Source organism: Lutjanus erythropterus, chromosome 1, assembly GCF_056507025.1.
Source record: "Lutjanus erythropterus isolate fLutEry1 chromosome 1, fLutEry1.hap2, whole genome shotgun sequence".
Taxonomy (NCBI): Eukaryota; Metazoa; Chordata; class Actinopteri; order Lutjaniformes; family Lutjanidae; genus Lutjanus; species Lutjanus erythropterus.
The window spans coordinates 282,712-300,000 of NC_139317.1; the positions used below are offsets into that span (position 1 = coordinate 282,712).

Here is a 17,289-nt window from a genome sequence, read left to right on the forward strand (position 1 = left end):
ATAGGCTTATTTTACAATTGAGACATGAAGTTTGAAACAAATGTTGGTTTAACATCAGTTTGTAAAAAAACACAGAAAAGTGCTTCCTTTTTCCTCCTCGCTGACACAAAGTGTTTCTCAACAGATCAGCAGGAGGTCAAAGGTCATCTCAAAGAATCAGAAGGCACCGAGTGTGTGTGTGTGTGTGTGTGTTTGTGTGTGTGTGTGTGTGTGTTTGTGTGTGTGTGTGTGTGTGTGTGTTTGTGTGTGTGTGTGTGTGTGTGTGTGTGTGTTTGTGTGTGTGTGTTTGTGTGTTTGTGTGTGTGTGTGTGTGTGTGTGTGTGTGTTTGTGTGTGTGTGTGCAATGATTCAACAGTGGAAAAGAGGAACAGACATGTTGCATAGGAACCCTTTTCACATTTTGTTTTTCTCTGTTTTTCTACATAAATACACGTTTGTTTGGAGCGCAGCAGCAGCAGCAGCAGCACCAGCAGCACCAGCAGCGGCGGCGGCGGCGGCGGCGGCGGCAGCGGCAGTGTGCTTCAGTTCAGATCAGTACCCATGTGATGAAGACAAATAGTGCACTCGAGGACTGCTTCATCTCCAAACCTGCAGAGTTCAGTCTGAAAAATATTTGATCTGCAGAATTTTTCCTTCTTTTAAAACATTTTCAAATCATAAAACCTGCAGGTTTAGAGATTTTCACTGAAACGGTCACATGATGAAGCAGGTTGGATTCCAGTCTTTTCTTTTGTTTGAATGTGAGTGTGTGTTTGTGACGCAGAGCTGAAACACAGCTGAAAAACTCATATCTCCACATTATAAATTTTACAAATTCGTTCTGAGCAAGAAGATGATGCAGTTTTTATTTGGTGGTAACGTGTGAGACGCTCTGCAGCGTTCAGTCCTTCACCTGCAGCGTTCAGTCCTTCACCTGCAGCGTTCAGTCCTTCACCTGCAGCGTTCAGTCCTTCACCTGCTCTGAATGCATGAAGATAAAAGCCATACAAGTGAAGATATGAGGTTTTCAGCTGACAGGAGCAGAATGACGTTAAGAACACAGTTTGGTTGAAGAAAAACGGGATTTTTCTGACTTTAAAACATGAAAAACATTTGAGGGATGAAGATAAACTTTGTGTCACGTGATCAGCACATAATCTTTGCTCATGATTAGAATAAAATTGTCCATCTGAGCCACCGTACCGTCACACAGACCTACAAAGAGAACCACAGCAAGCAGAGAAACAGAAATGTTTGCATTTCTGTTTCTGCAAGAGGAAGATCAGCGTGCACACACGCTCAGTTCAGTTCAGTGTGTGCGTTCTCAGTGTGCACGCTGCAGAACATCATCATCATCATCATCATCATCATCAAGAGAAGGAGACGAAGAAGAAACGCAGATGATGAAACTCATATAAAACAAACTAAAATAATTCAGGAAGAAAACATGCACATGAGGGCTCAGAGCTCAGAGCTCCTCCTTAGCTGCACTGAGATATGAGTCGAGTGTGTCTCACACACACACACACACACACGCACACACACACACACACACACACACACACACAGTCTGTTGAATAAGGCACAAAGACAGTCGTGGGTCCTCTGTGTGTCTCTGCAGGAACAAACCAGCTTATCGGCTTTAAAGGCACATGAACACTGCAAAAAAATATCAACAACTGTTTTTAACTGAGTCACACAGGTGTGATTCTCTCTGCACAGGTGACCACTCATCAGCCAATGAGATGACAGTGAAATTAATTCACCTGTTTCCAGAAAGAAATCCATTTTTTTTAATTGTCCAGTTTCAATATTTGATACTTTTTATAGAAAACTGAAGAAGAGAGAAAATCTGAAAAAACAAACGAACAAACAGCTGATCTGCAGACAAACTGCTGCTGACAGATTTGTAGTTTAACAGAAAAACTTTTTCAGCTCCAACATGTTTGTTTGTAAACAGATCAGATGTTTCCTGGACTCTTTTTACTTTCAGCTGAACTTTTCAAACTGAAATAAAAACTGGTTGATTTAAGTTTTTTAAGTTTTACCTGCTGAATTTTTCACTTTTCACAGATTATGTGCTGATTTTTTTTTCACCTGCTTCAGAGAGAATCCGACCTTCAGACTGATTGATTGATTGATTGATTGATTGACTGATTGATTGATTAATTGACTGATTCGTTTTTTTGCAGTGATCAGTTGAGCTGCCTCAGTCTCCTCTCAGCTCTCAGTCCAACATGTGGAGCCGAGTGTGAATATATCCAGCAGTCCCAGTCCGCCCAGTCCGGTCCGGTCCGGTCTGCGGACCCGGATCTTATCCGGATCATAGCGGTTTGAAGGAGCCGTCTGGCAGCTGTCTGAAGATGCCCCTCAGAGTGTCCAGCTCCCGGCTCAGGTGCTCCACCCTCCGCCTCAGTCTCTCGTTGTCGGCCGTCAGCTCCACCACCTTCTGCTGCGTCTCCATGTTGCGCAGCTTCGCCTTGTCGCGGCTCTTCCGCACCGCCACGTTGTTGCGCTCGCGCCGCAGCCGGTACTCCGGACTGGACTTGTCCACATGCTTCTTGTGTTTGCCAGAGGCGCGCGGGCCCGGGTCCAACAGCTTCAGGGCTCCCTGCTGCGCGTGCTGCGGGTGCTGGTGCGGGTGCTGGTGGTGGTGCGGGTGCGCGTGCTGGTGCTGGTGCGGGCTGGGCACCGGGGTCGGAGGGGGGGTCGGGTGTCCCGGCTGCAGGTGCATGGTGGTCTGCGCGCAGTGCGCGATCTGGTACTGGAGGTGCGGCTGCTGGGGGGGCTGCGGGGCCTGCTGGGAGTACTGGTGCGGGTGCGGGTGGTGGTAGGTGGGGGGCAGTCCCCCTGGGTTCATGTCCTCGTCGTCCCGCGGCTCCTGTTTGATCGCCACCGGTCTGATCCGGGGCTCGTAAACCGGCTCCAGCTTGGAGTCCATGTATCCGGACATGTAGAGCTGCTGGGGCCCCGGGCCGCACGGCACCGGCTCGTAGTCCCCGTTCATGATCCGGATCTTGTCGTGGCGCGCTCCGTGCTGGAACAGGTCCGCCAGGAAGTCGTCGTTGAAGGTCCCGGGGTCGATGTAGGCGCTCAGGTCGATGGACGTCTCGTTGTCCCCGATGTCTCCGGCCTGCAGGTCCGCGGGGTCTCTGTAGGGTGGCTGGGGGGCCAGGCTGCTCATCAGGGGCCGTGAAGACACCTCGTACAGGTTGGACAGCTCCATGGAGAACCTAGACCCGGACAGGCATGGCGACGGGCTCCGGGAATCCAGTTTGGAGAGGCTCAGGTGTGTGTGCGGGTCCTCAGGTGAGAGGAGGAGGGGAGTGTGGACCTGCAAACCCGCTCTGAGTCCCGCACTCTGAGTCCCGCTCTGAGGTCTGAGTGTGAGCAGGTCTGAAGGATCCGGTGCGCGCAGACTGATGCGGGTTAAAGACTCTGAGCTGTTGAGAGCTGTCAGTGTGTTTATATACAGCAGGAGGAGGGGGCGGGGCGTGCGCACACACACACACACACACACACACACACACACACACACAGAGAGAGAGAGAGTTTCAGAATAAAACGTTAATTACACTTCGCTGTTTCAACTCCTTACTGAACTCCATTTACATTTTATTTTAAATGAGTTAGTTCAACTTTTGTCATCAAACTGGAGCAGAAACACGACGTCGAGTCTGATCCTCTGATCCAGACTCAGTTTGTCTTCAGTTCGGCTGAAATAAAATCTACAATCGTCGCTTTTCTCTGATTTAACAGCAGGTTTGAACATCAAGCCGCAGTGAGACTCGATCCAAATGAAAAGTTACCGAACTGCGCAGATCTTCACACTGAATATTGTTTTTATTGAAAAAGATGAATATTTCTACCTGTGGGTGATGCGACATCAAATCGACAGTTTGTCTTTTATTTCAGTAACAAGAAAAATCAAAGTGTGGATAATGAATGTGCAGGAAATTAAAATGATTATTCTCATCTGAAGTTAAGACACAGACACAAATGTGTTGTGACTGATGAGCGACACGTTCACAGCTCTGCGCACAGAAACATGAACATGTATACTGATATAAATATGTACTGATATAAATTCAGTAGATCAGGCGGCTGTAGATTCATTCCTTCACAGCAGCACATTAACGACAAACATAAAGTCTGTGCAGAAAACATGATGTTTAGTTTTTATGTCTGAAAATATTGTTTTGAAGAGTTAAAACTGGTTCTTAGAGACAAAAAGTTTGATCAGTGTTTGTCACATTTTGTTGAAACGGTCAAAAACATATTTCTCTCAGTTAATATTCTGTTCTGAATCATATATTTCTTCGTAATAAATGCTGTAATTTAACGTGTTGAACGTTTATTGGTTTGATGGTTTGGACACATGAACGCTCCTTCGAGCTGCTCAAACCCGCGGGGGCAGATCGGGTGGAGCGGGGCTCCCTGCAGGGGTAACAGGGGTAACAGGGGTAAGAAGGTTCATGTCAGGGCTGTGAGGTTGTGCAGGCTGGAGCGCCCTCTGTCGACCGACACAAAACATCTGATCCTGTTCAGCTTCACTCATGTCATGATTTATTTATTGTTCCTTCAGTTAAAATCTGCTCTTTTTTCAAATTTGATTCTTTTTTTTTGAATCATCATCACAGTCATTCTGAGTCTAAACTGCTTTAACCATTAGATCTGATTTGACTTTATTCGTCCCAAAACAGGAACATTTTCAGTTTCACAGCAGCAAAGTGGAGAGAAAAAATATATTCAAATAAAACATTACAATACAAGCAAGAGGATACTTTTATGTGATTTCAGCGTTTCCTCACTCTGACTTTTGTTTTCACATTAGAGGACATTTTAGCTCAATAAGTGCATTTAAGCAGAATTAACAGGCTCATCAGTAAAACATTTGAAATGTTTGATCTGAGATAAACCACTGATTCTTTCTTCAGTTTCTTCAACAGTCTTTTATTATACAGTGACCCAAATAAAATGTCATGTGACCCGCCCGTGGGCCATGACCCAGTGTTTGGAAATGACTGGACTAAAGTTTCTGGATTTTAAATTTTCAAACTGTTTCCACAAGTCCTTAAAAAGGTCATAAAGATGATTTAGGTCTTTGAGGAGTTTCTGTGATGTAAGACGCCTCTCAGTAAATTCTACATCTTCAAAGCTCCACTTCAGTGTGTTTTGGTCACTTTATGATCTTATTTTTTATTATTTATTATAATTTTCTGAATCATTTTCCTGATGATGTTGTTTAATCACAGTGTTCCCTGAATATTTTCTGACAGTGTGTTCAATATAAAAAAACTTAAAGTTCCCACAAAGTCAGGATTGATGTTTAAGTGCGCTGAAAAACCAAATGCTCAAGTTAATTATTTGTAGTGAAAACTTGGTTTAAAGGTTCTACTAACTTAAAATGTTGAGTGATGGTAGAATTTTCTTTCTTTTGTGTTAATTAAACAACGATTTTTGATTACTGAGGAATAAAAAGTCCCTGAAATACAAATACTTTAAGAGATTTAAAAAAAAAAACTTTATTTATTATTATTACATTAAGTTTACTGAAATGAAATCAATCTGTTCTTTTAACTTATTTCAGTGAAAGTGATGAATGAAAATTCTGAGTTGCAGCTATGGAAAATATTTGATTTGGTTTAATCAATACTTTTAAGAATACACATGACCCTAACTCCAAATATTTAAACTCTGATAACCTCCAACTTTTATGAACGCAAGAAACTTGTGGTAATTGATTGTTTTATTTATTTATTTATTTATTTATTGATTGATTGATTTATTGATTGATTTATTTATGTTACCTCATTCAGATTTATGGTGTTAGTTTAGTTAGTCTGGGATCTACAGTTTAGTTTTGATGATTGTTTTATAGATATTCTCAGGCGTTTTAATGATATTTAACAGTTTGTCTTTTCTTGGTAAACAATGGAAAACTGTTGATGACTCATCGTGCACTCAGGGGCGTGACTTAATTTTCATCCAATGAAACTCTTTCTCTCTGATGATGCAGTGGATTGTGGGAGGGGAACTGATTGGTTCAGTGGAGCTGACTCACAAAAACACAACTTGATAACTTTATTCACTGGTTCTGGTGAAACTGGATCAGATTTCCTTCAATAAAATATTATTACTTGTTATTATTAAAAATACAGAGTTTCCTGACAGACAGTTAGCTTTAGCTTTGTTGTTAAATTAGCTAACATAAACTGTTAGCTGATATTAACAGGACAGATTAACAGAACTGAGCTCAGCAGCCTCCTGGTCAACACGTCCGGTCACTGGACAGAACTCAGTCTCAGAGACAGAACACAGAACATAGAACACAGAACACAGAACTCAGCACTGAGATCATTTAAACTCTTTGATTTTCCTTGTTGTTAAGGTGCTGCACAAATAAATGTACAGACACCTGTATATATTCATATGTGTGTGTGTGTGTGTGCGTGCGTGCGTGCGTGCGTGCGTGCGTGCGTGCGTGTGTGCGTGTGTGTGTGTGTGTGTGTGTGTGTGTGTCCAGCTGATCTGCAGTCAGGTTCTGGTGTTTTAAAAACAGGTCCACTGAGCTTTTCGTCAGTCTGAAGTCTGCTTGTTGTGTTTTGTGTGTCTTGCTGTCTTCCACAGTGGGGACACTCACTCTGGCTACAAAGACACTTGTTGTCTTCTGTGTTTTGCTATAGCCACCCTGGCTACCAAAGACAATTATTAACCTTTTATGTTTGCTTTATTTAATTTAGCGTTAACTTAATTCTAATTTGATTTGTTAATAAAACAAACTTGTTTACACTGTTTCCCCAGTTTTCCCATCTTCCTTTTTCCCTGTTTACTGTAAATTATTGTTACACCCCTGATCCCCCAGACCAAACTTGGGGGTTATAACCTGCTTTATGTTGTGTATTGTTGTGCACAGGTAGGTGAAACATTAGTCAGACATGTTGAACTTTGATATGAGTGGCTCTGATCACTGTGACCTCAGAGACGGATGGAAAATTAACAAACTGTCCCGACAATAAAAATCTCTGTAAAGATCTAAAGCTAGCAACATTAGCATTGTAGCTCAGATGACACCATTTCTTAACTTTATACTGTTACATCTGAGAGTCAAATTAACTGGGTTTTATGTATTCTGCTCTGTTTGGGGTTCTAATTTTTAATTGGGGGTTCTAACAGCTTTATAGGCTTTAATGTTCATGAAACACACTTATTTAAGATCATTCTGATTATATGTTTATTATGAAGAATTATGAATGTTTGTGTATAAAAGGATCCAGTTCCTCTGATTTCTGATGATGATTTAATGTATGTTGTACTGAATTTGTATCTTATTTATTTTCTTGTGAGTTTAAGAGATGAGCTTTTATGTTTGTTGTGTTTATGTGGTTGTTGTGTGTATAAGTGTCAGTGTGTGTATGTGTGTGGACTCCAGGAAGAATAGCCAATTCTTATGCTGGTGCTAATGGGGATCCTAATAAAGACGACAGAGACAAAGAAGTTAGCATTATGGATCGTGTTTCTTCAACTAACATATATCCACTCAGCTAGCATTGTGCCAACAATAACCTTAGCAAGCTCCAGTTAGCCAGACAGTTGTAGCTCAGCTGCAAGGATGTGGTGTTCGTTGCTTTGTAATATTAGCTGGTAAAGTCATTTACAAACAGCAGCAGCCTGTTTAGCAGCCTGGGAGTCTGGATGAATTAGCTCACATTATCCACTCAGGACTGTATTTTGTTACATTAGCTAGCAAGATGTCTGCATTAGTAACAATAACTGACATTAGCCAGTTAAAACCACAGCATCACAATATATTTCACACACTTTGCAGTAATGTTAGCTTTGACTCTGTGTTGTGGTGGGTTACCTGACTCTGTAAGCTAGCGTTAGCTCATGTTGCACAGTGTCGGTGCTGTATGGAGACTGAACAGAGGCGAGACACTGTTGATGTAAAGTTCAGTAAACAAAAGTCCACTGCTCTGAAAAGATAGTCTGTGACTGTCTGTCTCACTGCTGCCAGACTCCATTAACATTTTGATCAATTTAACCCATAAACAACTCCTCTCCTTCTGAAAGATTATTAATGGTTTCTTATGACTCATAAACAGACAAACTCATTCAGTATTAATTTGAACACGAATTAATGTGAAACAGTCAAATAAAAACAATACGTTTCAAAGGGGGACACCACGCTGTAGCTGTAGCGCTGTTGTCAGAGTCACAAGTATTTCAACTTAAAGGTAGAATCAGTGTGATTCCTCTGAGCAGTTTGTTGATGCATCAACGTTTCATTCTGGTGAAACATCCCAGCAGCAAAACAGTGAATCTAAATAATGAACTACAGACAGGACAGGACAGTGTCTCTGCAGACACCAACACTCAACTGCTGGGTCTGAAGTGATGATTGAAAGAGATGATGTCATAAGAGTCCGTACTTTTTTCGTTGTTGTTTGTTTAGGAGAATGTTGCAGACTATACCTTTAACATGTTTCCTTGATCTAATGATTTATTACAGTAAATACATCAGAGATTTCTCCTGTAATGTCTCATGTTTCTCTGAAAGTGACAATCCAAAAGTCAAAGTGAATTTATTTATTGTCATTATCATGATGTAAACAAACTAAATTAAACTCAGTTTCTATGAGGTAATTGTATAGTTTTTTACATATATAAAGGAGGAACTGCTGTGAAACAACAGTAACACTAACATAATTTATAATCACCTATAAAAATATTAAATATATATTGATATTAAATATAAATTATATATATATATTACTCATATTGATTTATGTAATATAAAGGCAAAACAATTTGATTACTTAGTTTTGACTTATCTGTGACAGCTGTGTATGATGCAACATTTCACCTGTAAATGTTTCTTCTTTGATATAAAATATTTTGAGGTAAGGCTCAAGGTTATTCCCTGTATGAATAGATGACCCACAACGAGTTATTATTATGTTATTGGTAATAGTTCAGATATAATTGTTATAATTAGTAGTTTCGGTGATTAAATGTCGTCATTCAGAGATGAAGTCATGCTGAACTCATTTGACCAACCTCACATTACATAAACAAAACCAACAGAAACGGCCCGCTCTCATTGGTCCATAAAAACGTCAATCTTACAGTGCATTGCATCACTCTGCCGCATGCTCGCCTGTCATTGGCCCGCCGCTGGCTTGGCTGCCGCCCCCCCGCCTGTGATTGGCTGCAGCTCGACATTGCCCTACATGGTAAAAGAGATTTCGCAATAGTCTTCTCTCATGTTCTAAACAAAAACAGTCCGAGAGCCGAACAGAGACGGAATAAAACTACGAGTTTACACCGAAACTTCCTGAAATCTGACGGATGGTTCCCTCCACCACCGACATATGAAGGTAAAGTCACTTTAACTCTTTTTATCAAGAGGAAAAGACGCTAACAGTGAGGCTGCGGCTGTTAGCATTGGGAGCTAACAGGCTGCTAGCTGTTAGCCCGTCCAGGCAGCTAGCAGCGTGTTAGCTCCCGATGCTAATCGTTGGAGTGTTTAAATCTACATATGATCTGTTATTAGACGGTTTAAAGACACATTAGACCGATATGAGCGCTTATATCAGAGTGCAGAGGGTTAACATCGAGTCAGAAAGGTGTTTGTCGCTCGGACTGAACTAAAAGTTGATCAAAGTGCTCTGAAATCCAGATTTGTGGTAGTTGGTCGATTCTGGTTCGGGTGTTTGTGGTGTTTTCTCGGTGACAAAGATCACTAAAGTCTCCGGGCAGCTGAAGGTTTGTGTTGAGCCCCGCATGACTTCGGAGTTCCCCTCTCTGGGCACAAAGACAGCCGATGATGATGCAACAGCAGGCAACAGGAGCCGCTGCTGTTTCCACCCGGAGCGTTTCTCCCTGCGCACAGCGCACTGCCGGCTGCATGGCAACGCGCTGGCCAATCACAGCCGCACTGCTAATTGGCCGTTCAGAATAATAATCCGACCAATTATCGTGCTGGATGCTGAACATAGATAGCAGCGGAGTGGAGGATGGAGGATGGAGGTGTTTGTGCTGCAGAGGAGGGAGATGAAGGGATGGATGGAGGCTCCTGATTGATGGATTGAGGTCAGTGAAGAGGCTGCAGCCTCACTGACTGACTGACTGCAGAGCTACTAAAATAACCCAGGTTTTATTTGGTTCTTTCAGGTCTGAAGATACAGATAACTGTGTGGGTGTGAATCTGTTTGGTTCCACAGAATAAAACATTAGAATAATTTCTGCAGCTGCCATAAGGGTCTAAATTTATCCCCCGCCACTTGCCAGGCATTAGTGAAAATCTACATTTGTGAATAAACTGCATGAATAAAATCTTACTTAAGTGATAGTTCACCCAAAAATTTAATTTCCCTCAGTGTCTCCTCCCCCTGTGCTGATGTGAGGATGGATGAAGATCTCCAGTTCATAAAACTCTCCTGGAGCTTCAGCAGAAAACAGAACTGCAGCCAAATCCACTACAACTGAAGTGAACGGTGACCTGTTTGAAAATGTAAAAAAAAAAGAACACAGAAAAACAAAAATGCCTCCATACTGCTTGTGTGGTGTGATCCAAATTTCCATAAGACGCAACATTAAAATTTGACCCAAAAAGACGCCATTTCCACCATGTTTTTAGTCTAAATGTCAACTATATCCTCTCAGACCTGATCCTGACGCGGGTCACAGGCTCTCACCCAACCGGCGCGCAGCAAAGAAATGATGTTCCTCTTCTATGTCGAAGTCCTCGCACATTTTTTTCTTTGTTGAAAGTTTGTGAGGTCAACTGTGCGACTAAGTCACTGTTTTTGAGCAGATCTCTCTCTGTTGTGTCAGTCGCTTCCAGGTAACATGTGAACACAGATGTGAAGGTATCACGAGATCTCGTATATCTCGTGTCGCGCCGCATCGTGCAGATTTTAAAAAATGGGGTTATAATTCATTATCCTGTAATACTACTAAACAAAGTGATAAATGGCTACTTTTTAAATCTAACTTTAGGAAAACGGTCAGAATAAAGAACACACTGACAAATACATAACATCTGAGTTACAAAGTTAACTTTTTTAGGGAGTTAGAACAAGATGGATCTGTAGATACTCTGCTGTATTTAGCTACAGTTTCCAGTGAAAATCCACCAACTCTGTCATTTATAAATAAAAGTTAGAAAGTTGTAGGAGTCACATGTTGATGTGACCCACCTCCATCAGTCCAGTCAGCCTCCGTCATGTGACCTCAGCAAGCTCAGACTTACATCATCGATGAACAGTCAAAGTACCTGAATGTAGTAAAAGTCAGAAATGTTTCCTGATGGTCAGTTTACTGTGACATGAAACCGAGAACGTCTGACATGTTTGGAGAACTCGAGCTGAAATGACAAGTCGCTGAGTCACTGAAGCAGAAATACAAACAAACATTTTGGTTTCAGTTTTCAGACGTGAATAATTAGAGAAAAGATGAATCTGATGTAGCAACGCTGATTTTCTTGCAAACAATCTGTCATCAAGTGCGTAACAGACAGATCAATAATGAAAGTGATTGATCCCCTGTAAGCACTAACGAGCTGATTGTTTCTCGTCCTTTAAGGTTCCGTCGAGGCGAACAGTCTGACCTCATCTCTCCATCCCCGTTTCATCTGCACACTGAGGAGACTCAGACATCAGCACCTGCAGGCAGCACATCCAAATGAGCCGGCCGTCGCAGCCGAAACTCACCACAGCTGATCACAACGGCGTGAGCGTCATCCAGAGCCAGGCCCACGCCGCCGCTTCCTCCTCATCTCTGCCGGCGGCTGTAGCCGGACTGCAGCAGGTCCCCCAGCTCGTCCCCGCCAACCCTTCAGCCGGAGGTGGCAAGGCCCTCCCCCCAAGCAAGATGAAGAAGCCTCAGGCAGACAAGGACAGCGAGGAGTACCGCCAGCGCCGCGAACGCAACAACCTGGCGGTGAAGAAGAGCCGCATGCGCAGCAAGCAGAAGGCGATGGACACACAGCAGCGCGTCAATGAGCTGAAGGAGGAGAACGAGCGGCTGGAGGCCAAGATCAAACTGCTGAGCAAAGAGCTGAGTGTGCTCAAAGACCTCTTCCTGGAGCACGCCCACAACCTCGCCGACAACGTGCAGCCACCCACAGGCACCGACAGCTCCAGCCCAGCCCCCAACAACACCGCCGCCAACGGGCAGTGAAGGGCGGAGCCACAGGGACGCTTGATTTCAGCAGCTTTTCTGACACTTTGGAAACAAACACGGCCGCACGTCTTCTTCACTGCTTCTCTTTAGTTTATTCCTTTATTTTCTCATATTTAATCCATTGATTTATTAACGCACCCCTCCCCCCGCCATCGCCGCCGGCAACATGTCCATCAGAGCTCCCTCAGTCCTCTTGGACAACCCTGAAAGTTTAGATTTGTTTTCTTTTCCCCCCAGAGAAGAAATTCTGAAAAATCAAACCAAACTAATTTTTGACTAAAATGTTTTTACAGTGAAACCAGTTTGTATGATCAGGTGACTCTATCAGACTCCGTCATGTGACAGGAAGTTGAACCCTGACCCTGAACAGACTGTCAGCATGGAAGATGGATTGAACAGCGTTGTATTGATCTACTGATTGATTTATTGATCAGAGAAACATGAGCTCCTACAAACTGAGACAACGTCCAATCAGGATTCACCCTGAGTGAAGCAGAGACACTGAATCAGACCAGCAGACGTCTGTAGGACTCTGAGTGGGACGGACAGGACGAAGATGTAAAATGTTCAATTCCATTTTTTTTAGGGTGTTTATTTTCTTCTGTTGTTCGAAAAGAGTTTTTGAAATGTTAAGAGAACCTGTTAAGAGAATTTTTAAGTACTTTCACTACATGTCGATGCTTCGAGGACGGTTCTGGTGCAGAGTTTAACCGCATGAATCTCTGAGAGACCCGGGACGTACACGCCAGATTAAAAACATCAGATCTGTCAGAGTCGACTTCACACGTTGAATGTTTGTGTCAGTCAGGTGTTTCCTCTTACCTGAGTCTCCTGTCAGATCTGTGGCTGCTGCTTTCATCTTTCATTCTTTATGACAAACGTTCACAACTTTATTTTTTTATAGATTAAATCAACTGAAAGTGAGGATTTGTTTCATCTGACTGACCTGAAGAAAATCTTTGAAAACATCCTCAAAAGGATTTCTTTAAAACTGAAATGTGATTGGCTGATAACAGACTTCTGATGAAGCTTGTCAACTGAAAAATGGGTCCAATCATATGTTTGATCAATCTGGCAATTATCAGTAATCATCTGGTAATCAATCAGCACGCTCTGAAGAAGTGCTGCAAAAATATTCATAATGATATCTGATGTTTATGATTAATCAAAGTGTTTTTTTTCCCAACACTTTAATCATCAAATGTCTGATTCTTCAGTCTGAAAACACACAGATTCAGTTTGACTCATTGATTATTAACTATGTGCTGATTGATAAATAGATTCATAACATTGATGCTGTTTTGGTGAAACTGGCCACAAATATGACAGAAAGACTCAAGACCCCCCCCCTCCCCCCACACACACACACACACACAGACCTGCAGCTGGTGTCCCGGTCCAGACAGGTGTGTTTGTGTTCACCGTGTGTGTGTGTGTGTGTGTGTGTGTGTGTGTGTGTGTGTGTGTGTGTGTGTGTGTGTGTGTGTGTGTGTGTGTGCGGGGGGGGGTCATGTTTATCAGACAGTTGCGGCGAGCCGCAGCCTGAATTAAATCCAGGTTTAAACCGGGCCGGGTTGTCAGCCAACTGTTAATGAGGTTGGATCAGATCTGAACAGGCCGCGGCCGCGGCCCCGCCCGTCCCCTGCCCGTCCCCCGCCCACACGCCACACACCATGTTGGTGGGGGGCGGGGCTGTGGCGTGTTGTTGTCACACTTTATAATTATGTGAGCTTTGTGCAGGCGTGGAGTGTTTTCACCTCCTGCAGGAATGTTGTTGTCTGTCTGAGTCCTGCTGCTCCTGAGACACTCAAACACCAACGTTCCACCAACGTTCCACCAACGTTCCATCAGGGTGTCACACTGCAAACCATATCTATATCATCTTACACTCAATTTTAAAGGTCTCTTAAAATCTTCTTACACAGGTGGCGGTCAGAGACGGGTATCACCAAAGTTTATTGATACTCATATTGATACCAATAATGTTTATCAATACCAATACTTATCAGTACTTGTATTGATACTACTCACCATAATTTGGTGCCAAAATGAAGACCTGATGTGACTTTTCTGCAGAAATAATCATATTTTCATTACCTTCAGTAAAGTGTTGAACATTTTGTCCCATCAGCTGTTTATGTAATGTTACATAAATGATGTCATCAGGATCGTTTGTCCAGGAGCTTCAGTTCCGACCAATCAGGAACCAGCCCTGGTTCCATAACGGTTCTTCATCATTTTGTTATCCAATGATCTATTCCAGACATCAGTCTGAACATGTTGAAGTCTGTCTGATACAAGTTTACACAGTCTGACTGTTGTAGGAAACGTTGTGAGAACGTTGTGGGAACGTTGAGAGAACGTTGTGATGGTATCTGAGCTGCAGCAGTGTTCATGTTTTTCACTTTTCTATGGTTGTATTTTTTTCTACTCTGTTCTTGCGAGCAGCAGCATGTTTGTAGAGAACTTTGCATGGGGACAGAAACGAGGAGTGAAATCAGGTTTGATTGTTTCGTGCTGTTTTTCTGTAAAATGTGTCAGAACGTTTGTTTGTTCTGCTTTGGTCTGAATGTTGCTGGGCAGCATTTCTCTGTCACTGTCACTCAGCTTTTTTATATCAGAGGAATCATGGGTAATGTGCATTGTAAATTAAAATTGAGTATAAAAAGTTAAACCATGTGTTTTGGGTTCCTTATTTCTGTTCATCATTTCTCCCTGAACGTTTAAACTCAGAACTTTGTTTTAAATTCTAACAGATCAAGAGCTGAGTGATTTTAAAAACTATCCAGCTGTGATTATTGTGACTGATATGAATTGATTTGTGATTTGAATAATGAAGATGTTTGTAGAATCTGACTCACCACCTTCATCCAAACCTTTAAAGACACTTTGAAGTGAACAAATATTGAACCTCCTGACATTTGAAAATCACACAACGCCAACGTAACGTTCGCTGTCGTCTGAGAAGAACAACAACTGTTGTCATGTCGGAGCATGAAGAGGAGAGGTGGTTGTCGTGGTAACAGCAGTAGTTTAGGTTGGACTGAGGTGACATGTCTGTGAACAAACAGAGACCAGCTGGACAGTAAACACACTGAGACACAGCAGCCAATCAGAGGCCAGAGCTGAGCCTGTCTGTGAGACGGTCTCAGGTTAAATTATAACACGAGTTCTAAATGGAACACGTCACTAAGAGAGAAAGGAGAGAACATTTTTTTACCAAATGAAAAACGTAAAAGATTTTTTCTGTCAAATCAGAAACTTTAATCTTCTTAAATCTTTTCCTTTCAACGTCATTTATCATGTTGAAGTACCGTGACGGTGCAGGCGTTCTCCGTAAGAACCAGAGCTGATCCGTGGAACTGAGATCACAGTCAGCCCTGACTGCTGTCACGTGACACTGACCCTGTCATCCTGAACGCTGTGTTCTGATTGGACGGTGTGGTCAGCTGGAGCCGATCCATCAGTCCAGACCGACTGTTCTGCAGGTCGCCGCTCTCTGTGAACGTGCTGAGTCAGCAGATCAACGTGGCTTCATCAGAGCGCTGCTGAGAGCTCTGACAGGACGACGTCAGGGGTTAAAGGTCACAGAAACAGTCAGAGCGTCGCTGAGCGCTCGTCATGATGTCTCAGCTCATTAAAGCATCACTACAGGGTGTTTGGGCTTTTTATACACTGTTAAAACGAAAACGTGACGCAGTAGATTCTGTCTGTTGTTCACTAAAGTTTACCAGTTTAAACGAGAGTTCTGCCAACTTGGATCTTCTTGTTCATCTAATGATGATCTTCTTTCATTGCCGTGTCTGTCGTTCTACCTTCAACAAACACAGATGTTCAGTTCTATGTTCAGGGAGATCAAAAACTTGCCCACGTGCAAGAAAAAGCAGGGTGCTGAGAAATCCTCGTTATACTGATTTAAAAATGTCTTCTTGTAAAGAAACAACAGAGAAAAGTTTTTATTAGGTGCAGACTTATTTCTGATTCATGTGAAAGTTTGAATAATAATTACTAGTTATCATTTTTACAGTGTATTTCATATTTGTCATTTCTGTTAATTAACTGTACTGACAGATAATTTTAGACTCAGTGTTAAAAAACCTAAAGCTGCTGATGACGTGTGAAATCATCATCGTGAAATCATCATCGTCCTCTAGGCGTAAATACAGAAGAACACCTGACCGATGGTTCCACTTCCTGTCTCACTCATTTTACGTTGGTTTGGTGAAAAACTTCAGTGATGTCCTCGTCTCTGTCATCATAGGACAGAGTCAGACAGACTTCATCATGTTTAAATCTGCTGGATGGACTTTTATTGTTTAATGTTTTCATGTTAGAATAAACGGCAGCATTAAGACCACATTTAGTCCATCAGTCATTTTCTCACATCATTCTTCTTCTCCTGCTTTATTTGTCATGTATTTTTTTTCCACAGCTCATAATTATAACAACTTGATGGTTTTGACTTCAGTAAGACGCTCGATCGCTTCATTTCATGAGGAAGAAGAGTCAAATGAAACAAACGCCGCTTTTATGTGAGTCTGAAGACGAAAGCCTGGATTAACAAAGAGAGCACCGTCGTGATCCCCGTTATCTCTGATCGAGGTTTTAGGATTTGTTGATCCAGATCATGGACACGTTACTTGTGTGAATAATTAGCGTTATGCCCGTGGACATGTTATATCGTTAGCTAAAGCTACCTCATAATAAAGTGAAATTACATGTGTGGGATGAATTTCCTGTCCAGAAAAGACGCAGCTTCGGTGTTGCTGTGAAAACAGATCATCAGTGGTTTCTGTGTGGTAAACGCCACACCGATGTTAGTCCTTGTCTTCTGTCGTCTCCTCTCACGCTGCTCTGTGAAAACAACAGTCTGCCTCTTTTTCCTGTGTTAAATAACAACTATGATCATCTACTGGTCAAATCTGTGGCTGTCAACCTTCACAAAAACAGACAGTCTGCCAGTAAACGCCGCTGTCTGTCCTCCTCTTCATCATCCATATTTGCGCTGTGGACTTTATGTACGCAGCTGCAGAAAACATGGCGGAGCAAGATGGCGACCCGCTCCCTATGTAACTATAAATCACTATTTCTATGGTAACACAAATATAAAGATTATGAGTT

The 17,289-nt window shown here is 42.5% G+C and overlaps 2 protein-coding genes across 2 annotated transcripts; one reads left to right on the top strand and one right to left on the bottom strand.

The window, feature by feature from the left end:
* Positions 1 to 2,132: 2,132 nt before the first annotated feature.
* Positions 2,133 to 3,413, bottom strand: cebpa (CCAAT enhancer binding protein alpha). Its single transcript, XM_084723020.1, has one exon. The coding sequence runs from the start codon at positions 3,203 to 3,205 to the stop codon at positions 2,303 to 2,305; it is 903 nt and encodes a 300-aa protein (XP_084579146.1). The 5' UTR covers positions 3,206 to 3,413; the 3' UTR covers positions 2,133 to 2,302.
* A 5,798-nt stretch (positions 3,414 to 9,211) lies between these two features.
* cebpg (CCAAT enhancer binding protein gamma) lies at positions 9,212 to 13,082 on the top strand. Its single transcript, XM_084728818.1, has 2 exons — positions 9,212 to 9,359; positions 11,569 to 13,082. Exon 2 carries the CDS (start codon positions 11,668 to 11,670, stop codon positions 12,163 to 12,165), a length of 498 nt encoding a protein of 165 aa, XP_084584944.1. The 5' UTR covers positions 9,212 to 9,359; positions 11,569 to 11,667; the 3' UTR covers positions 12,166 to 13,082.
* The last annotated feature ends 4,207 nt before the right edge of the window (positions 13,083 to 17,289 follow it).

Excerpts from the sequence above, each read along its gene's own strand:
- cebpa (XM_084723020.1), bottom strand. The coding sequence starts at position 3,205 with ATGGAGCTGTCCAACCTGTACGAGGTGTCTTCACGGCCCCTGATGAGC.
- cebpg (XM_084728818.1), top strand. The coding sequence starts at position 11,668 with ATGAGCCGGCCGTCGCAGCCGAAACTCACCACAGCTGATCACAACGGC.